General features: G+C 48.2%; 2 protein-coding genes across 2 annotated transcripts; both read left to right on the top strand.

Moving 5' to 3' along the window:
• Nucleotides 1–2,202: 2,202 nt before the first annotated feature.
• Nucleotides 2,203–10,916, top strand: LOC135913515 (progranulin-like). Its single transcript, XM_065446064.1, has 2 exons — nucleotides 2,203–2,374; nucleotides 10,111–10,916. Exons 1-2 carry the CDS (start codon nucleotides 2,248–2,250, stop codon nucleotides 10,827–10,829), a joined length of 846 nt encoding a protein of 281 aa, XP_065302136.1. The 5' UTR covers nucleotides 2,203–2,247; the 3' UTR covers nucleotides 10,830–10,916.
• A 1,498-nt stretch (nucleotides 10,917–12,414) lies between these two features.
• LOC135913738 (progranulin-like) lies at nucleotides 12,415–19,663 on the top strand. Its single transcript, XM_065446366.1, has 2 exons — nucleotides 12,415–12,502; nucleotides 19,029–19,663. Exons 1-2 carry the CDS (start codon nucleotides 12,415–12,417, stop codon nucleotides 19,661–19,663), a joined length of 723 nt encoding a protein of 240 aa, XP_065302438.1.
• Nucleotides 19,664–23,033: the final 3,370 nt, after the last annotated feature.

Below are 23,033 nucleotides of genomic sequence, written 5' to 3'. Positions count from 1 at the left end.
CCCCTATTCCAAAACTCTCTATTAGCAGTAACACTGTTAGCAGTATCCACGAGCTAACAATTTTAAAATTAAGCTTTATTTGTAGTGCCGGTCAGCACACCTCAGTTCTGCGTAATCAAACAATAATTCACGACATAAAACCTCACGTATATTGATTCTTTGATTTTGGAATATTTCTTATGTTCGGCCTATTACACTGTCGGGCCAGTGTCTATATGTACGCACCGGATGCCCCGAATTATATACGAAATGTTGGCGGGCAAAGTATAGTGCCAGTTAGCGCATGTCCGTTCTGCGTGATAAACCAATAAAATACGGCATAAAATCTGTGCATATAATGTCGGCATATAGCTTTCTCTGTAGCACAAATACCTATTAATGGAATTACGTTCTTTGACTTTAAATTTCATATATTTGGGTTGCCCTGTATTCTTGGGTCTGTGGGTGTACGTCACTGTTGCACAATATGTGTTTAGATAGTATGTGTCGTACTTCTCTGAATACACCTCTCATTACTATTCTTCCCTAGATAGTAAGCATCGTGCAAAACCTTCGTCCGTGGTACATATCGCTGCGTCGACGTCTTAACAGCTAGTGCGCACGTACCCGCTGTTAAGAATGGCGAGCTGCAATGTAAGATTGCCACCCAGTTACGACCGGGGAACAAGACACGCATCCCCCACTCTCCGTCGCTTCAGCTAGGATGCGTTCGATGAAGCGGGCTTTGTGCTGACACCGCCGCCATCCCCCAGCCCCATCGCCGTTGTGACGGAACGAGTTCGGCGGGCGAACTATTGTGCCCGAGCTTACCAGCGCGTACCTGATCTGCTACGCGTGAGCAAGCTGCCGCGGGAAAGCCGTTTTTTGTTGCTTCCCACACGCCTTCCGGGACGCAGGACAACGAGCTACCCACCATGGCTCCGAGCTTCCCGGAACGGCTCCCCTCGGATGTCGGCGCCGGACATCGGAATGTGTGTGCCTATGTGTGCGTAAACTGTTCTGCGGAACGGCGCCCCTCTGACGTCGGCGCCGGACATCGGAATGTGTGTGCCTATGTGTGCGTAAACTGTTCTGCGGGGCGGCGGTGAGTTTACAATGAGTAAACGAACGTTCGCGTCACCTTGTATCGCCGGAGTACCGAGTGTTTAAATACTGCTGTGGTGCGAATGCTGGACACACTTCTCTTGAGCAGTCATGTTAAACTGATACACTTCTCTCGTGCAGTCATGTTGGACTGACACTCTTTTTCTCAAGCAGTCATGTTAGACTGATTTAAATACTGTAAATAAACCCATATTCCTCGTTCTCGATGAGAAGCAGTTCTTCCCTTCATCAACGTTCTCAGCGTGGCTAAGTTGGACGACGGCTTGGGCCAGCTACCTTCGAATTCATGCGGGACTCCAATCTTGACAAAGGGTCACGAGCGATGGGACTGAGCCCCCAATCCTGACACCGCCTGTATTGGCGTTTGCATTATGGCATAGCTTGCTATCAGTGTTGTGCATAAACGTAGAATAGCATTAACTTATGGCCGGTGCAGTACAAATATTTAAATTTCACGATATTACAAGTTGCACTGAATGAAAATCAATTATTCGCGTCGCGTTTATATTTGTTTAGCGCTTATTACCCGTTTTACGGAAGCTCTAGCTGCTTTACATGGATTCCAACATGTGCGTTGGATCTGCAGAACGTTAATTTTCCTCCTACAATGTGATCCAGAATTCAAATGTGGGTGCTGCAACAGCTATAGGCCACACAAGATGTGAACTTTGACGCTTCACCAGCGGAAAAATGCGCTGAATTCAAATGGGCACAATTTCCAGGGCATTCTTTTTTTTTTACTTAGAAGGTAGTGAACGAAACATTAACACTGTCATTCCGCACCAAACTGAGTGAATTGTGTACTTTAAACCAGCAAATGCTGCGGGTTGGCGGGTTTTTTTTTTTTCCCAGACTGCGTACACAACGAGAGCCTCAGAGAGAGAGAGAGCGTCAACTTGCGCTGGACAAAACTAAAGCAAAATATTACAAGATATGGGGACGTTGTTCGTATCCTGCTCTGTCTCTGCGCCGACCAGTGACGCGTTTCTCGACCGAAGCTAACGCGCCACAAGGCTAAACGGCTCGGCTATCACATTCGCTATCTGAGGTCTCGCGGGCACGGGACCGTAATCTCCGCCGGGTTCGAGTTCAAGCAACAGAGAGGGAGAAATAAGTGAGGAGGCGCGCACCACAACCCGAGGCATGCATGTTAAGCTGGCATTACAGCAGTCCGAAGAAATGGCGCCCGCGATGTACGTCTTCGTGCTTCTCGCGGGTCTCGTCGCCGCTAGCCAGAAGACCTGCCCAGATGGATCTCTGTGCAACGCTGGTAATATATGTAGTATTGTACCCTATCGTACGTCTCGGTGCATGCATATTAAGAGGAAAAAGTGAGTGTAGCATGGTCCTCAAACGGCCACGAAGTATGCGTAAGCTTTGCGACGGTGATCACCCGGCCGCACATTTTTTTAAGAGGGGTCGTATAGCTCTGCGCGGCATTGTGGAAAGTATAGCATAGTACAGCTAGACGGTTTCAGCGTGTACGGTTCTCGAGGAAGCATGCGTGTAAGTTGTCACAGTCGACGGCTGTGAGCTGGTCAGTCGAGAACCCTTGACACTTGTACATGGTTTCCACTGTATTGCACAGTTTTAATGGGAAAGCATATAGAGGGACAAGAGCGTTCAAACGCAATAGAAAACATGGACGACGCGAGCGGACACAAGCGCGGCATAGATATATATGTATGGTTCGCAGATACGGCGCTTGTTAACGGTTGTCTCCAGCAACTGAAACGTAACAATGCGAGCGCGTTAGTCTGACACATCCTGAGCTGCGACTATAGTGTTGGTGTACCAGAACGCCCCATTTGCAAGGATGTGTGTACTTAACGGACACTTCTCGCCGCTGTGCCGCCATATGTAAATGCAAAAGGTCCTGCGCACAGTTTGTCGCGTTTCATATTCACTGACGACTGCACTCACATTTTTTTTTTTTAGAGGAAAAGACTGTACATTTGCTCGTTGCAAGCACATTCAGCATGAAGGTGAAAGGACAGAAGGTCCGCCTCTTCCCTCCGCTGTAGCTCACTGGTATCAGCAACGCACTTCTTGCGTTTCGACGCAACAGGTTTATCACGCATGTACTTTCGCCCACGGTGATCAGCTATCGCGCAGAATTAATGCGCGAATTTCTCTTTGTTGTCTCCGTAGTGAGAACAAAAGAAAGAAACCGCGCAAGCTGAGCTCAATGCTCGTCTGGATACTGCGCTCGACAGAGGGAAGAAGGACAAATCTGTCATATTTCTTTCGCGCTTTCAGGACAGTGCGTGAGAGAGCCTAATTTGCATGCCTCCGGCCCGTGCTGAATGACTTAGAACGGTGTGAAAATTAGTTAATGCATATTCAAAGGAATGTGCCTTAAGCTAAACCAGTAACTAGTAATCCAAAAATGGAAGTATACAATGGGAACTAAAGTGCCTGGGTGTACTCATTCAGACATCCAGGTATGTCTTTGCGTATCTATATACTATACAAATGGTATCCTTTCATAGCCTTGGATATCCCTCACACTCCCTTCTTCGTTTTTTTTACTAGTCTGTCTTATCGTCGGAGTTTTTTATTGTTTTGTATTTTTATGGCCTTGGTAAATGGGAGAACAAATTTTCGCTGGTTTTAAGTACATAGTTGTATACAACGTTCGTGTTGAAAGAGTATGACGACGTAAGCAAGAACGGATCGACAATCGCCGATATGACTCACGCCCGTGTATCAACTCAACTGAGAAGGACCATAGTCCTAGAGTAAGTACGAACTGAAGAAATCGCACGCAAGAAAACGGCTGTGAAGCATGTGTGTATTAAATGAGAAAGCTTGTGCGCACGAAACGATCTCAACACGACACGAGCGATCGAAGGCCTTCTCATATTTGCAGCTGCTGCATTGATACGATACAAATAATCACCTCGCTCAGGCTCGTACCTGCCCCCCCCCTCCCCCCACTCCTATATAAAATATACCCTGCAAAACGAACGTCGGTAGGCCCAACTGCTTTGTCTGAAAACAGCTGTTAAGCAATTAGCAGGCAATCAGCTGGTACCGAAAATGCCTTCTGTGCGAAAAACGAAGTCTGGTATGGTGACCTGTAATCTTCTGAATAAGCGGTATTCGTAGTACAGTTGGTGCATACGTCCTGTGATTTTCTTGTTCTTGCCCTCGTTCTTTCGCACCGCTCTGTGCCGACTAATTCGAGCCGAGGTTCTGCCTCTGCAGCCGGGCAGGCACCCAGAGTTCTGGACAGTGATAAAGCTAGACCTCATTATCTCTGCACAGCAAACTCCCGGTGGCCAGGAATACATCGCAAGACTCGCAAAATAATCTTGCAACGTCATGTCCGTGTCGCGTGCGCACTCGCTTGGACTTCGCAGTTTTGATTAGCGTGCTTACAACATGTCAGTCTTTTGTGGTGCAAACAGTACGATGTTACGAACTCCCAACCGGTGCCACCAGTGTTACGAACTCCCAACCGGTGCCACCAGTGTTACGAACATCCAACCGGTGCCGCCAGTGTTACGAACTTGTACCGCTGCACCACGATTACGGCTTTGTGGTCCCGTAGCGCTCGTCACCCGTTTCGTGACAGAGCGTTGGTAGCGAAGACTCGGAGCCTGGCGTCGATGAGAATAACAAAAGGGACTTTATACATTATATACAGGTTATCATACAGGACATGAACGGGGTCGGCACTGGGGCCGAGTGCTCACAACAAACGCGACTGTTCTCGCACGACGACGTCCGGCGAAAACGCGTGACACATCTCACCCCAGTCGGGGCGACACTCTCTCCCGGTGGGGTCGGCGGATCCTGTTTTTCAGGCAGCGCGTTGCTGCTTTTATAATCCCCGAGGAACCATTGTTACTCAAACGGCCCAATACAAAGTCAGCACACGACGGGCGTCCGAGGGGTCCAACCAGCGACCGCGCTGGCCACCCGGTTCAAAGTTCGCGCGCGCGGTGACCTCCAGGCAAAGGGAGGCGCGGCGCCGGGCTGTCTGGCACACGCTGACACGTCCAAACTTGCGGCTTGCCGAGGCTTCTCCGCTTCTCCCGCAGGACCCGCTGCCTGACGGCTCAGCATCTTGACTTGTGAAGGGAGAATTAGGGCGCTCGCAGGATAGATTCTGCATCTTGCAGATTCGGAATCCGGGCTTGTGGTAATGGCACAACAGCATCCCCGCCCTCAGATAAGGCGCCGGGAAGACGAGCTGCCTCCACGTGGCTCGGATGCCAGGCGCGCACGTTCGTCAGGCTCGTCCAAGTTCACGTCCAGTGTCGGGACGCCAGGTAACTTCACGTGCCCAGGTCCGACTCGCCAGGACAGGAGCTCTGCTCACCGCGTCGTCGCCAAGGCACCTTGACCAGCTCCGCTCGGGTCGTTCCTAAGACCTTGCTTCTCGCCACTGGTCCCGCTTGGTCGTTCTGCAGCTTGCAAAACCGACCGGCAAAAGGCAACACCCAACACGAACAAGTGCCCTCTGTCTCCCGTCAAACACCAGACAAGGCCATAATCCAAATCAACCTAACTAAATAGCTATCCCCCTTTTGCTCCCGCTGCAACAGGAGGCAGGTGTACGATCTAGTACACAAGGCTCAAACAACCAGTTTTCAAATTAACAACACAACAAAATAGAAACAATTAATAATCAGCAATAATAATGACAAATAGAATGGTCCCCTTGAAATCACTTGGACCGAAAACATACTTCTGAGGAAGCAAATGAGGTCATTCATTTTTCCCGGCGTTATTTTCGCGGAATCCGAAGCTGCTTATATTTGCGACCCTGCTTATCCGTGTAGCGGCGGTACAATAAGCCAGATTCCTTGCCAAATGAAACCCTCTTTTTTTTCACTCCCCGTTTGACGCTCTTCCTCAGATCGGCTAATGAACAGCCTTCCTGTTGCTCGCGAATCCGAGTTCCCCTTTCAACTGCAGCCTGCTCCTGCCAGCTGGCGGAAACCGGAGCGAGTGTGGAGCCCGCGTCGCCTAATTGCGGCGTCGCGTCTCTATCGCGGCTAGCACTGCACGCGTCACTCCCACTCACCTCCAGGACCCGCTCGCCTAGGCCAGCCTCCGAGCTCTGCCTCTCCCGTGACTGCTCGCCACTCAAGTTACCGTGATCGGTCCGTGTGCCGCACCGCCTTTCGCTCACCGACGCTAAGTCAAGTTCCCTCGACAGCGGGCGCGCTTTGGATCGCGTGGGGGCCATGTACGCCACGTCGGCAAAGAATGATTTGCCCTGATCCCTCAGCAGCTGCTCCGAGTTATTTGAGAAGAGGTAGGAAAATTGCTCCGGGAGGGCGGCTGACACAGCGGCTTCGGTGTTAAGTTTCCCAAACTCTCCTTCAATGATAACCGTTGCGATCGGTAAACAGACACTCTCCTTCTCGGCCACTTGCCGTATCCTAACGCACTCTCCCGTAAAATCACTCGAGGAGACGAAAGACGGGTGAACAACGTCCATAGTTGCTGCAGAGTCCCGCAGTGGTCGGCACTTCTTGCCGTTTACCTTAATTTCCTGCACATAGGGCTCCAATACACGTATGTTTTTGTGAGTTTCCTGTATCGTTGCAAAAGCAATTCTCTCTGGGCAGCTTGCAGCGATGTGCCCTTGCTTTTTGCAATTGTAGCAGGTTAACGGTTTCCGTTTTTCAAAAGAACGCGTCATTTCGTTTCGCTGTTTCGGACCATCGTCATCATTCTGAGATGCATTCTGTCCTTCCCTTACAGTTTCTCTGGTAAGGGATTCGTCGTCCCGAAACTCGCGACGCGTGATTTGCTTCCGTTCGTCGGGCTTCCCGGAAAACCAATCTCTCCTATCAGCTTTTTCTACGCGCACTGCCTTGCTGTGCAAGCTGCGGCGTGTGTAATACTCTTCCGCTAACTCTGCTGCCTTGTTTAGCTTAACATCCTTTAGCCTATCTTGCAGCCAGAGCCGGACATCCTCATCAATGCAACGGTAGAACTGCTCCAACGCGATGCATTCGACAATTTTGTCGCGGTCGTCGTAAACCTCTTCGCCCTTCAGCCATTCCACCAGGTCGGCTTTTAGACGAAACGCGAAGTCAACATTCGACTCCTTACCCTTTTTTGCATACCGGAACCTCTGCCGGAAAGCTTCGGGCGACAATTTGTACTTCCGCAGTAGCGCTTCCTTCACATCACTGTAGCTCTCAAACGCCTCTTTCGATAAGCAAGTTATTACGTCTGATGCCTCCCCAGGAAGCAACGCTAACAGATTCTGTGCCCAAAGGGATCGCTCAATGCTATTCCGTTCGCACACGTGCTCAAATTTCACGAGGTATTTGTCCATATCCTCTCCGACGACAAAGGGTGGAAGTTGATCGCGTATTCTTGGAACATTAGAAGTGAGACTAGGCGCCGGCGAGTTATTTCGGATCTCCAACTCTTTCATTTTAAGCTCGTGCTCACGTCGCTCCCTCTCTCTCCTTTCCTCCTTTTCCTCCTCGCGAAGTTCCTTTTCTCTCCTTTCCTGCTTTTCCTCCTCGCGGCGTTCCTTTTCTCTCCTTTCCTGCTCGCAACGTTCCTTCTCCTCCCTTTCCCGACGTTCATTGATATCCGCCCAGGCCTCTGCGGCTTCCTCAGCCGTTACGTCCCCAGTCCTCATGACCTCAAGGATCGCATTCTTTCTTTTGGTTGAGCCCAACTCAATGCCCAACTCCTCACAAATTTCGAGAAGTTCCTTCACCTTGTACTTCTCCATCGTTCACACTGTCCTCCTGCTGTTTACCCTTTTTGAATATACCTGCCGTACGCTACTATAACACTACTAGTAAGACATATGCAAGTATATCACACACTGCCCTGTTTACCCCCTCAGCATCCCCTGGTTTTCAAAACACTCTTACTAGGCTTGAAACACACAAGGTTATCACAATGCAACACCAAATCCTTCCCTAAGCTACTATAACCTGTGTCAGAGAAAGTCTGGTGTTTGAGGTAAACTTCAGGCACTCACCGCGCCGAGGTAGCTGATGCCGGTCAATCCCGTAGCTGCCATCCAGTGTTACGACACCCCCAACCGGTGCCACCAGTGTTACGAACTCCCAACCGGTGCCACCAGTGTTACGAACATCCAACCGGTGCCGCCAGTGTTACGAACTTGTACCGCTGCACCACGATTACGGCTTTGTGGTCCCGTAGCGCTCGTCACCCGTTTCGTGACAGAGCGTTGGTAGCGAAGACTCGGAGCCTGGCGTCGATGAGAATAACAAAAGGGACTTTATACATTATATACAGGTTATCATACAGGACATGAACGGGGTCGGCACTGGGGCCGAGTGCTCACAACAAACGCGACTGTTCTCGCACGACGACGTCCGGCGAAAACGCGTGACACATCTCACCCCAGTCGGGGCGACACTCTCTCCCGGTGGGGTCGGCGGATCCTGTTTTTCAGGCAGCGCGTTGCTGCTTTTATAATCCCCGAGGAACCATTGTTACTCAAACGGCCCAATACAAAGTCAGCACACGACGGGCGTCCGAGGGGTCCAACCAGCGACCGCGCTGGCCACCCGGTTCAAAGTTCGCGCGCGCGGTGACCTCCAGGCAAAGGGAGGCGCGGCGCCGGGCTGTCTGGCACACGCTGACACGTCCAAACTTGCGGCTTGCCGAGGCTTCTCCGCTTCTCCCGCAGGACCCGCTGCCTGACGGCTCAGCATCTTGACTTGTGAAGGGAGAATTAGGGCGCTCGCAGGATAGATTCTGCATCTTGCAGATTCGGAATCCGGGCTTGTGGTAATGGCACAACAACGAAAAGGGGGGGAAGACGCATGTACGAGCGGCCGCTCCTATTTGTAGTTTAAATTATTCCACGAAGAAGGTAATCAGCACCATGTGCGGCCTGCCGCACATGCGAACAAGCAGGAGGTCTCGTCTGTGTATAACTAACAACAACAACAACAACAACAAAAAAAAAGCAATCTTGGCCCCTCGGCTGGATGACATCCCGGGGACCTGGTGTCATAATATGTTGCTTGTCACTGACTTTCTATACTCCACACCTAGCGCAGAAATCTGCCGGAATAAGCACTATAGGGTCTGCTTTTCACGTCGTCTTTCGCTCGTACCAAACCTCTGCTGCTTTCTGTTGTATCTCACATATTTGGCGTTCGAGAGGTCTAACGTACCAAACTTGCTCAGGTTCAATATTTTTCCTCTTCTACGGCACTTCTCACATGATTCACTGACTCCGTGGGAACCTCGAGAGGGTTCTCAACGCTAGACGCGCCGTTGACGAACGTCGTCTATCGAAGAGCTAGCAAATCGTCTGGCGAGGCAATTCAGATAACCCATCTACATGTGCAAAGCAACATGGACTCGGGAATTCTACTACGTTCACTATAGAACCGAAGTCCGCATATATACCGTTGTTCCCTATATGCAGCATCCATTTTCTCAGTTATTGTGAATTCGGAACGACAGAAAAAGAAAGGTTTATCAGGGGTGTAACTCCTAGAGAATAAAATAAGACACTTTTTTTTTAGTTTCATTGTTTCGTAATCGGGGAGCACTGGAACGGCTTTTTTAAGCGTACCAACGCGGCCCTCACAGCAGGAAGTTTGAAAATCATGCACTCCTTTAGTGTGCCTCTCTCACATGGACACTATGTCCCAGGAGGATACATCAAATCTCAATTAAGCCTAACATAATCGAGTAAGTCGAAGCGGCCTTTATAAATATCTGCAATTGAACTGGCGTTATCTAGTTGTGGCGCACACACGAAACTTAATCCTCTTGGCACGTTCAAATCACCAGGAGATTTTCTGCAACTCACCGATCACAGCTAAATAGGGCGTAGAAGAGGAAAGCTTCTTGCCAGTTTGGCGAGTCGGTGCATAATACGTTGATGTTCAAGTTTCTTGCGCCACAAAACATAACTTGCAGATGCAAATATTTCTCGCGAATTGTGACTCAAGGAACATGAACATCAAATGTAACACAGCTAACTAACCCACCCTTATCGTTTTTTTTTTCCCCTACCAACATCAGATGGTACGTGCTGTAAGCTACGCGGCCAAAAGTACACATGCTGCCCTCTTCCCCACGCCGTCTGCTGTCCGGACCGGGAACACTGCTGTCCGTCGGGTTACACATGCGACAACGAAACCGATGCGTGCACTCCTCGCCGGACGGAAGTGGCTCGGGCGACGTTCCTGTCGCAGGCGCTCGGCAACGTCCACCGGGAACCTAGGTACCGCTACGTCGACTGCGGTCCGCCGGGCGAAACGGCCTGTCCCGCCGGCCACACGTGCTGCACGACGACGCTGGGCAACGTCACCAACCACAGCTGCTGTCCGTCCCGGGACGCCGTGTGCTGCGCCGACGGAGAACACTGCTGTCCCAGAGGAAGAACGTGCGATCTCGCAGCTGGACGGTGCACCCACAACGAGGTCTACGCGCCGGAAACCGGAACGCTCAGGCTGACTCCCGCGAGGCAATACGGAAAGAAGCGGACAAGCACGCCACGCCACGTGACTGTAGTGCCGTGCAGCGACGGCAAGTCTCATTGCCCCGACGGCTACACGTGCTGCGTGGCGCCTAGCGGATCGTACAGCTGCTGCCCGCTGAAGGACGCCGTTTGTTGCGACGACAACGTGCACTGCTGCCCGCACGGCACCGTGTGCAACCCAGACCGCGGTGCCTGCCACAAGGAAGGGCTTTCGCGCGTGCCTTGGAGTACCAAGGTACCCGCCACCCAGTTTTCGTGAAGCGTTCGCCGAGAAACACCAAGCCTTCGCATTTGAGAAGTCCTTTACATAGCGGCAATCTGAATGATAAAGTTGAGTATAATTCCATGTCTCACGCGACTACTTTCATTCGTTTCCGGCGTGTTTGGTGTCACAAAAGGTCTTCAGCAACGAGGCTTTGGGCGTGCCAAACACACATATCACCTGTCGCCGCACAAGTTTCAGCGCGGACAAGATATCAGACATGCGGAGGCTGTAAATGCGTGGAGAAGGTACGTTTGTAGTAGAATGAGAAGAAAAAGGCGTCGCACAAGGCGCTCGGGCCATTTGATCCTGCTCACTGATGGTATAATCAGTTGCAACCGATGCAAACTGATAAATATTTTCGTGCAACGCGACGCAAGTGCCGAACAATTGTTTCGTGGTCATTATGTATGTCAGTAACGTTTGTTCTATATACGCCATCTCGCATGAACGCAGAATATCAACCACAGGAAAGTGGACAGCATTTGCTCATGGTCCGTATTTTAACATGTGTGCTACATCATTGGTTGCAATCGATAAAGATAAAATTCGCCTTCTTTGAATGACCCAACCTTACTTCTAACTCGAAATATGCAAATTAAGTGGACTGAAAGCAAAACAAAGATACCGTTTTAGTGTCTAACAGAGAATGGAACACTGTGTTTGTGCGCGAATTTTAGTTGTGGTGCCTCCGCACTGGTGTGTAAGAGGCGAAAATATCCAGGCTCATCATTGTGCTGACGACTGTCATTCATTTCGTAATAGCCGACATATAGACAAGCAAAACATTCCTGAAGAACAAGCGCACACTAATGAAACTTTTAGCATTGAGTGTATTTTCTTGTACACCTCTAACACAACCCCTTACACCCGTCAGCATAGCTATACTTTGCGTGTAGAAACGCCCTTATCGACGGTGGAGTTACCGACGTTACGTACTTGGAAATGTCGGAATTTCATTGGCGTAATTACAAAATTACACCCTTTAGGCAGACTATCTATCTATCTATCTATCTATCTATCTATCTATCTATCTATCTATCTATCTATCTATCTATCTATCTATCTATCTATCTATCTATCTATCTATCTATCTATCTATCTATCTATCTATCTATCTATCCATCTATCTATCTATCCATCTATCCATCTATCCATCTATCTATCTATCTGTCTATCTATCTATCTATCTATCTATCTATCTATCTATCTATCTATCTATCTATCTATCTATCTATCTATAAACGATCTATTCCCTGACCAATTTTTACTAGACACGAAATCGACAGCACAAATGCTTTGCTACCAAGCCTGTATTTTGGCACAAACATCACAGAGTTACAATACGGTAACAACTCTATTTTCCACTGTTTTCGTCTTCATTCCTCTTGTTCAACAGCTCAGCCGCCACCCTACGTGCCTTTCAAGTTGAGTGAACAAAGCCTCATGTCTGGGATATCAGGTCCGCTATCATAGACTTCGCGGGCACGGGACTGCACCGATAGGTACAGACCTTGGCCTTCGCGTTCATGTATGGGAGGGACAGCTAAGCTTTCAGTGTCACCTTTGCAATCGAATGGGAATGTCAACTGCAATCTGCGTCCTTGCACTCTTTGCGGGACTTGTCGCCAGCCAGAAGACCTGCCCAGATGGATCACTGTGCAACACCGGTATCGAATTTTTCGCATCAATGTTAAGGATGTCAGTCTGAGTTCCCCATAAGGCGATGGAAGCGGATGCAATTAGAGGAACGGCGTACCTATATACCACCATCAGAATTACGTTCGCATCCCACACACACACATATATATATATATATATATATATATATATATATATATATATATATATATATATATATATATATATATATATATATATATATATATATATATATATATATATTCGACAGGATGCCCGTCGCTCCGATCACGCGTCGCATTGGGTGCAGCGTCACGCCAAAGTGATAATATTCCAGAAAGGGATCGATAGATCGAGAATACATAGCCCCATATAAATAATGATCTTCGGGTGGGTTTGTTTCTGATACGTGCTTTTCTCAAGAAGATGCCTCCCAACTAAGCGCACACTGTACGTATCTAACACTGAAAATATCAATTTATATTTCTATATTTGTCAGTTTATATTTTGCATGTGTTTCCGTCCCAAACTAAGGTTTCGTTGTGACTCGTGGGTGGCCAAATTTAACTATAAGTAGGAGGATACTTATTTCAAAGTCAGCGTATAATTTCAATGCGCAATAAGAGTTACACTCGCAGGCTGCAGACAAATTGTAAAAATCGTGGAAATTAAATCCTTACTGAAATTTACTATAGTTTGCAGAGTTCTGATACAGTGTGTCCCAACTAACGTTAGCCAAGAATTTCCAGGAAAAACAAGGCAAAAAAATGTTAAGGTGCAAGATACGATCGAAAAACCTAGGTGTTTGGTCGTCAGGAACCTGACGACCGGACACTCCAGGTCTTATGAATGTATCTTGCACCGTTTTATTTTTAAAGTTTTTTTTTGTTCTTTAGCAACATGGCTAACGTTAGCTGGGACACCCTATTAACACTATTATCGACATGCAGTCACGAATGCTTAGCTAAAGTTTAAGCCTATAATTTATAGCTGAAGTTGGCTAGCGCTGTGTGTGTCAAAAATTTATTCTCTGCCCTCGTCCTGTCTCGCTGCACCGTGTTATTATAAACTATAATTTATAATCGCTGCTAGAACGCAGATTAAGCGTTCCCTTTCAAACTAGTGCAAAGTGTGCGTGCTCTATCTATACTTTGACGAAATCCCAGTATGTGTAGATGGCGATGTGCTTCGTCATTACGGCCAAGCGGTATACGCCGCGCAGTACGATGCGAAACGATCAATACTCGATACTGTCACTATAGTCAGGAACGTAGAAAATTTTGCTTCAGGGTGGTGACGGGCAGAATTTCGCTCGTGGCGTTTTAAGCATCCCTGCGATTGAATTCATTGCCATCATTTGGAGGTATGCCGTAGGAGGAAACAACTATTATAGGACAAAATTATAGGGCATGCTCAGCAGCATGTCCTATACTGTCCACTTAAAGTTGAATTTTTTTAAGTTGACATTTAGGGGCATGCTGCGGAGCCCCTAAAGGTCATTCTACATTATTACGCGTATTTAATAAAGTTTTAACCGCTTCCTTGTATAGCTTGCCTGCTGTGACGCATGCTGTTAAAAGACGGGTGAGTCAATCCTTAAGGCAAAATTGATCGTTATAAGCTTTATATATGGAGATACATTACAACGATAGGATAAGAAGAGAAAGAGAGAGAGAGATAATTTTCAGCACACAGAAAAATAGCCGGTGTGTGTGTGTGTGTGTTTTCCTTCTGATCGAGAACACAGAGCTGCGTTTGATGATCAGCTGATTTAAGCACATGAAGGACCGCTCGCGCTGCGTCTGACTGGTGACGAAAAGTTCATCCGATAAGGAAAAGCAGGGAAAAGGGCAATGATAGCAAGCCACCTGGACGAGATAAAATTATCGACGCTATTTGGCGACTGAAGCAATAGTCGATGCGCCCGCATATCGATAAGCGACTAAAGAACTGTATTCACGCTCAAAAAAATATTGCCCAGAGCGCTCTGTGTTTCATTAAGGTCGCATTTGAACACCGATTTGAGCACAGTGCCATCCCTCGAGTGAAGAAGACGCTATGCTTCCCAAGAATTGTTGTTGAGTGTCCGTGAAACACAGTGACCATTTCTGTCGCGGGGCGGCGCTACCATTCACTTTCTTAGTGAGAATCTGTACGACAACACAAAGGGCAGTGCCTTGCTACTTGAGGCTCGAGCTGGTTGCCTAAGGACACAAACATACCGAAGCAAATATTGGCAACAAGATTAGGCATGCATACGCTGCCGGAAAAATACAGAGATCACTCGGCACATGCTAAGGAAATGCGAAGATATTCTTCACCCAGCGAGACCCCTATGGTAACGTGCATCTTCCAGAAGCACTTGTACCTAAAGCGGATAGAAGCATTAACCAGTCAGCAGTCGAGATAAGCTAGAGACGGTTAGAGTGTCGGTGGAAAAAAAAAAGCAAGAGAGAAATTGATAGGACCAGAACGAACTGAACGACAGGATGCATCCACAGGTGCTTATATGGAGAGAGCAAATGTTCATCAAGATATAGCTGAAAATTATGATTAGTGCTACATTCTCTGTTCAATTTGCCTATTATAAGAACAACCACTATTGTTATATAGCTATATTTGCTGCTGTTAGCGAGCCGCGAATATACATATACGTTTTGCAGTCACACCACAGGCTCTTGCGCATTTCGAGGAAGGCTTGCACGTTTGCCCTTCGCATGGACGGCGTCGAGTAAACCAGTTGTATTTAATTACGAGCGACTTAAGTGCACAGTGTTGATCGTGTTGACAAAAAAATTGGAGGACGCTTAAGCTTCGCCTTCAAGAGTGGAACGCGAAAGCGTTATCGCATACCGTTCGCACCGCCCACTCATTCGCTCGGCATGCTCTTGACGAGACGAAGGCGAGAAGCGGGCGAGTGGCGCGTCATCTGTCGGGGGGCAGCGCCATACATTGCGAGGAGAGGGTCTTCTGTGTTTCCCGCAAGGTGGCTCTGCGTGTGCGCCAAGCGCAGAAGAAATGTAGCGGGAACGTACTTCGCTACTCGTTTAACTGTGACTTCTGTAATTTACATGCTCATAATTACCAATATACACCGCAGTATAACTTTCTACGGCACGTTGCTAAGGCAACACCGCATTCACTAGAGGCGGTTTTGTCCCGCTTTGAACCATCGAGCTCATGGCTGAGTGGTAGCGTCTCCGTCCCCCGCTCCAGAGACCGTGGTTCAAGAGACCCCATCTTGCAAGTTGTTTTTATTTATGAATTACCTTCCGGGATTTTTTCGCTCACGGCCAACGCCTCCGACGCCGACGACACCGGCTTTTCTGCGACACGAGCTCCTTAACGCTGTCGCGTTAATAAGCGCTCTTCGGCGAGCTCGGGTTGGATCACAAGCTCCGTACGCGGCGTCCGCCGAGCTAGGCCCTATCGGCCCTATCGCTAGCTGTCAGCGGAGCCGTCAGTAGACAACGCGCCGCTGTGAAGCGTTTTGTCACACGCAGAGGCACAACTTTATTGAATGTGTTGGCGTAAAGCGAAGCAGCGTTGTGCAAAGTTGTCTGTATTGTTTCTCGACGTGGATACGAGTCTTGCGAGCGGGACACTGGATCTGGGCGGAGCTTACGTGCCGCTCGCTCGTTCGGATGCGCGCACCGTTTGCCCCGAATCGTCGTATGCCGCATGCAGCGCCGCGCGTCAGCTCGGACGCCGAATCGTACCCTGTGTCTCCTCTTTATCTCGTCTCCCGCACTCCGGTTGTGATCTCTCAACCACCGCCGACGCGGCGTGCAAGGCAGCAGCAGCAGTGGAAAAGTCGAAGGGAGAGGAAAAGAAAGCTTCGCTTTAAAAAAAGATGTCTTTAATTAAATAAATAGAAATTTCTTAATGGCTGCACAGACAGCTTTCAGTAACAGAATAAGGAACGGAAAGATTCAATCCAATAGTGTGAAACGGAACTTCAAAAATAATTGTTCTTAATCCCGAACTTGGAACTGTCAGGATTGGGGGCTCAATCCCATCGTCCGTGGTCCTTTGCCAAGATTGGAGTACGGCATGAATTTGAAGGTAGCTGGCCCATGCCGTCGTCCAACTTATTTGCGCTGAGATCGTTGAAGAAGTGAAGAACTGTTTCTCAACGAGAACGAGGAAAAGGGTTTATTTACAGAAACTAAATCAGTCTAACATGACTGCTTGAGAAAAAGAGTATTAGTCCAACAGGACTGCATGAGAGAAGTGACTCAGTCTAACATGACTGCTCAAGGGAAGTGTGTCCTCAGCATTCGCACAACCACAGTTTTTATACACTCGATCCGCCGGTCCTACGACGCGGCGACTGTTCGTTTACACATCACCAACTCGCAGCTGCTCTGAAGATCAGTTTACGTACACAAAGGCAACCGCGCTCTGTACACAGAGGCAACCGCGCGGGGTGCCGTTCCGGGAAACTATCGTTGCCGAACGAGCGTCGCTCGTTGTTCCGCGCCACTCCGAACCGTGAGAAGCACAAAAATACGTCGTCCCCACGGCGGCTTGTCCAGGCGTGTCAAATCAGCTCCGCGTTGGGGAACTCTGGAATCATTGTCCACGCACCGAACTCGTCCCGTCACAATGTCGAAGGGGCTGGAGGAAGGCGGCGGATTCCAGCGCAAAGGCCGCTTCTCTGAACGCCTCCCAGCTGCAGCGACGGAGATGGAGAGGTGCGCGTCTTGCACCCCTTGTCGTAATCGGGTGGCAAGGTGGCAATCTTGTTGCGCAACTCGCCATTCTTGACAGAACCCAGCACAAGCTGGTGGACCAGGCCAGGGAAGCAGCAAAGGCCAATGGCCACCTGGACTGAGGAGGCCATCCGCCTAGGGTGAAGAAAGAAGCACTTTTTCTCACTGATTCAGATTATTAAGCGCTTATTCTCTCTCTCTCTCATTGCGTAATACATGCTGTCTTACTCAGCTCCATGGTTAGCCGAAGGTGTCTCCATGGTAACCCGAGGGTGTACATGCATGAACGTGCTTGCGTGCGTTATCCCCCGCTGCAGCGACACTCCGCTGACAAAAATTCGCTCACCGAGCGGCCAACACAAGATTGCTCAAAATTTTAAGGAAATTGTATATATATTGCGAAGTGGTTGTATACGAGCGAGTTAATTGTGCCATACTGCGCCGGAGACATGTATAGAGGACTTATAGAGGACCTTATATGCTTATGAGGGCTCATACTATGTCGTAAACTAGGAGCATATATTCTCAGGTTACGTCTTATAAATGTGTAAGGGTGCTTTATTTGGCATTACAGAAACACTGATGTCGGTGTTGCAGGATCACTTCTGCCACTCTATGTCTTTATATGATGCTGAATAAATGCTGCTCACTAGCACACAGTGCATAAAGTATTTCGTAGATGAATTCACAGATGACCGCGCAAAGCGCGCAAGGCGCGCAAGCACTCGCCGTTTCCATCGGGGCCCTCCAAAGTAGGGCAATAAATGCCGATTGAGCAGTTCTTGCGAAGGATGGGCTGTATCTTGTGCCATTTGTCTCTCTCTTGCTTGTGGTCGTGCGCCGTCTAGTGAGCGCTATTAACATTGTTTGCGATGTTATAAAATCGTAATTGTCATATACGCTCGTATACGTGACAAAATGCGCATTTTGTCGCAGTGTTCTTGCTGTTGAGTTTGTCTGTCGAGTAAATATTGTCAGAGTATATTACAAGCCAAACGCAGAGGTCAGCCATAGCTGAAGTACATTGCTATGTGTCAGCAGCAATATTTTAAAATTACATTTTATTCTGCTTGAGGGGCGTAATATTGTAATTATTATTGTAATTACACACAAGAAAATGTGACGTTGCCAAGCGTCCCGAATTTAGCGGGACGGTACATACTTCTGAGTACACGTACCCAGTCCCGACTTGGCCCAATTGGAACAGCAAAATATCCCGAATTTTGTCCTTTCTACTGAATAACAATCAATACAAGTTTTTATAATACCTGACAGCTCGGTTGCGTGATCTTCTTATATGCTTTGTTGCATTTTCCTAGCGTTTTTGTTTATCACGTAGTTCTCGTTCTGGTTTAGGCCGGCCCTAACCGTTCAGAGTATACCTCTATTTGTACCGTTATCCGTAGCAAGGCGAATACAGCGCTTTTATTGTTGTAAATCACAACGTGATGAGAGTTTAAAAAGATTTCACGTTTGCACGTACAGAACGGCTGCTCCTGGCACTGACAGGGTCAGTCGTTATTCCCCCGCCGTCCCGGCATCCTTCACTCGAGAGTTGGCAACCATATATAATGGTGGCAATTCCATAGAGTTTCATACAATATGGGTAATTCCACCATCCATGCAAAATACCCATTTTGAGGGTTTGAGGATGTGCATTTTAGACACGTAAAAACACTCTTATGCATGGATGTAATTTGATTTTCTAAGTACGTCGTTCGTGAAAATTTTGAATGCCCATTACATTCGAAATATTTAGAAAGGGTAGAGATACAGTGGACGTACGTTTAGGGTCAATGATTTACTGTTTACCGGGTCCGTCTCTCACTGCCTTAATTAGGAGACACGTGCTGCAAGCTGAGGAGCGGCAAGTACAGCTGCTGCCCCCTTCCCAACGCCGTCTGCTGCGAGGACCAGGAGCACTGCTGTCCCTCCGGCTACCGCTGCGACAACGAGACGGACAGCTGCAAGCCGTCCAGAGCACGAGCGGCTGACGTCGAAGCCCTTCTGTTGCAGACGCTCGAAAACGCTGGCAGGCAACAAGAAAACGACTACGTCCCGTGCGGTTTAGTGGACGACGCGGTCTGTCCCGCAGGCCACACGTGCTGCACGACGACGCCAAAGTCGAAAGCCACCAACCACAGCTGCTGCCCGTTCCGGAACGCCGTGTGCTGCGCTGATGGGAAACACTGCTGCCCCGCACGGACTACGTGCCAGCCAGCTTCTGGACGATGCAGCTACGACCATCCTGACGCGCCGGGAACTGGGCTCACTCCGGCGAAACCCAACGAGACGATGCGGACGCCGACGGCGGCGAAGACCATTCCGACTGAATGCAAAGGCGCTTTCTGTGCCACGAAATCGTCGCCGAACACTGTTGGCATCTGTCCGCCGGACTATTACCAGTGCTCGAACCCCGTCTACTGCTGTCCCGTCAACTTGCTCTGCACGTTCACGGGTGCCTGCGTGCCGTAGCCCCTCTCCGTGCCAGAGACTGACGCGGTGCGCCAATATGAGAGCCGATCTTGTTAACTACAGCGCCAAGGCAGTCATGTATACATATGTCTATGCTGCGAGTCGCAAAGCGCATCCTGTAGCTGATTTCTGCTAAAAACTCTTCTTACTATATGTCGTTCGTACGTAGCTGCTGCGACAATTAGGAAATTACATAGGCGTTTCAGCATATAAAGGAAAAATAAAAAAGGACCCCACAAGTCAGTGGTTGATTTGAACTGAACTGACAATGTTGGTAACAATATAAATACATCCTCGACTGCCACTCCCCTACAAGAATAAACCGCTGTACGATCGACCTAAACAAACGAACATAATGGAACGGTGCCCTTACGTATAAAGGCCGATTCACATGGAGCGATTTTGATTTCTCAAGTGCCGCGTCACGCCTATGACAGATATGCCACCGGGCCGACAGTTTGAAGATAATGTCTTCCTTGGCGAGTTACCGCCCCTCTTCCTTATGGAGTATTTTTGTGTTTGCCTGGGCCGATCCTGGCGATAGTGCAGCCTACAGATATGGGCCGATCCAGAAGGTTGTGCAGCCAGTGGCGTAGCGAGGTCTTCTGGCACCCGGGGCAAATAGGTCTTCCGTCAACACCCCCCCCCCCTCCCCCCGAGTTTAGCCGGCGGAAAGAGGGGTGTCTTCAGACGTATATGACACCCCCCCCCCCCCCACCACCACAGGCCCCTTGCACCCGGGGCCCACGGCCCCCCGGCCCCCCCTGTTGCGACGCCACTGTGTGCAGCCTAAAGTTCGACGCTCTTCTTCACTGCGATCAGTGCACGTAAGAAAGGTACGTGAGGTAATCGCACTTCCAAATAATGAAACAAGAAATAGCTTTGATGGAGTTTCTTGAATAACACAAAATTGACAACGCACGCTTACCAAATTATCTGCAATGAGAAATTTGACATGGGACTTGTAAAATGACATCCGTCCTTAGCTTCCTCGACTGGTAAAGACAGCATCAGCATCAAACATTTCTCGGCATCACATTTCTCAGTCTCTTTCGTTTTGAGTGTTCTGTTGAGTTCCCTTATGACGAAGAAGTCTCTAAGTTGATAAGCCATGCGTGTTTTGTTCGATAGTGGTTATAAGTGCAGACAAGAGCACAGTCGTGCTCTCAGATACAATTCAGCGCTACACGTCATAATGAAGAATAGCCTCCTTCTGATACGCCGATGTCATTTGCCAACATTACTTGTGACGTTGTGCGCACAGTTTCTCTCAGTAATTACTAGGGGGAACTCTAGCGCTGCGATCGCGCGGCCAGCATTATAAACGTTGGCTTGCAGCTCGCGTAGACTCTATCGCCACAGTTTCCTCTAGTAATTATTGTATGCAACTTGATGGTTACGGGTTCACGCATGATTATTGTTGTTTCTGCCCGTCGAGCGTATCCTGGCGTAACTAAGAATTCCATCTTGAATGAAGCGTGCATGACCAAACAAAATTGATTTACCTTATTTAGTAACTGTGTTTACAAATTGTAGTATTTAGTAATTTGCTATATCCATGTTCTATTGTAACGAGTCTATGTGTATAATATTACTTCTTTTTGGTGCTTCCGCTAATGATCTGCAGGCAGGCCAGAATGAAAGTCTAACAGCGAGAGAAAAAAAACTGAAAACAGATTACGAATAACTATTAGACGTGGGTGAATATAAAGTTTTTTTCGAATACGAATCGAATACATAGTGGTAGTGGCGCGAAGCGCCGAATGATAAGACAAGACTATACATTGACCGGGAACCACGGAACTGACCTTTATTCCGATGACAATCGCTTATATATAGCTGATTTAATTGACAGCGCCCCCTATACACAACAATAGTCAGTATCGAAATCCAATCGAATTTCGAACACGAAAACGCAGAGGCTTATATTTACAGCAGGGCATTTATTTTGACTAATTAGGTACCGCGCTTGTACTGAACTGCGAAAAAAAAAAAGACACGACTATCACGGACAATTAAAATCACTTTTAGACATGAAGTCACTACATGTCATTAAAATAACTGCACGAACAGCCTTCCAACATCTTTACAGCCTGTTTACAAACAACGTTTCCAAGAATGAATAGCTGCAGTACGACTAGCTTTCCAAAAGCGTTAAATAAATGATTGTCGAAAAAAAATCGCGTTATAAAAAAAAGTATGCGTAGAATCTCCTGTGGGAGTTATCTGAATGATACGTAGGCATTTGCCACTACTCACCTGCTGTTGCATCGTCGTATGCTGCTGCGTTTGGTACAATTGCGAGAAACGGCGAGAAAGAATCGTGAAACGGAGAAGCACCTTACGGCAACACCGAAATGTTAACTGTGACGACGAAGAAGGGGCGAGTAGTAGCACTGTTCGCTCACGTTATAGAGAACTCCCAGATGATGCGGACGTGGGTTGAAATGACCAAAGAGATTTTGTAAATGAAGCAATGTATGTTCACTGTCTCTTGTTTGGTTCTTGTGTTTCTTATCTTCAAATTGGATGATGCCGCTGCTTCGTGGAAAATAAAGCACTGGCCAACGGGTGCTGTAGTACTTGACGTAATTGAACAGTGTCACGTTTGGTAGGCCTCGTACGTACGCGGGACCATGACGCTGACTTATCTCGATGCAAACCATTATCAACCGTACTCCGGCGGCGGCGGCGGCGGCGGACCTTATCTCGAAAACGATTTGCGATGGGGACACAGTGCGCCGAGAGCTGATAGCTTCGTGTGCGCTGTGTTCTCGCCGATTAGTTGGCGTTGAAGAGAGAGAGGCAGTAAGAAGGACGGGCTTGGGTAGGCATAGAAATGCTTACGCATAAAAAAAAAAACTTCTGAAGTATACTTGGGTGACGTAAACACATGTAAAAGGGCCCGCTGCAGGGAAAGCATCACTGTTTTTAGCGTAAAAGATAAAACTGCTGCGTGAACAGACTCCAAGAAACACGAAACTACACACTACACGCAAGAACAAGTTGTCATGTAGGCCTCCACCGCGAAATCGAAAAGAAAGCTTGCACTACCAATTTCGTTTGTGCATTGCTCGGAAAGCTTTTGTCGTTCTTTCACTTCTAATAATTTGTTCAGCAAACGGAGAACAGTAACCCAACTTTAACAATCTGTTAATTGCGAAACATTTGGTTAGTTTCCAATATTCGGAACGAATAGTTTGCTTTCGAATACAAATAAGGTATAATATTCGATTCGCATTCTAAACTTCAAATATTCATCTGTAATCGTAATGCAGTGTATTTCGACATAGGCGTCCGCATCCCCAAAACTTACTTGGTCTGTGAATGAATCCGTGTGCGTGCGTGTGCTAACTATACAGGCGCAGTG

Source organism: Dermacentor albipictus, chromosome 1, assembly GCF_038994185.2.
Source record: "Dermacentor albipictus isolate Rhodes 1998 colony chromosome 1, USDA_Dalb.pri_finalv2, whole genome shotgun sequence".
NCBI lineage: Eukaryota > Metazoa > Arthropoda > Arachnida > Ixodida > Ixodidae > Dermacentor > Dermacentor albipictus.
The sequence above is the reverse complement of the archived record's forward strand: the minus strand, read 5'-3'. Positions and strand labels throughout refer to the sequence as shown.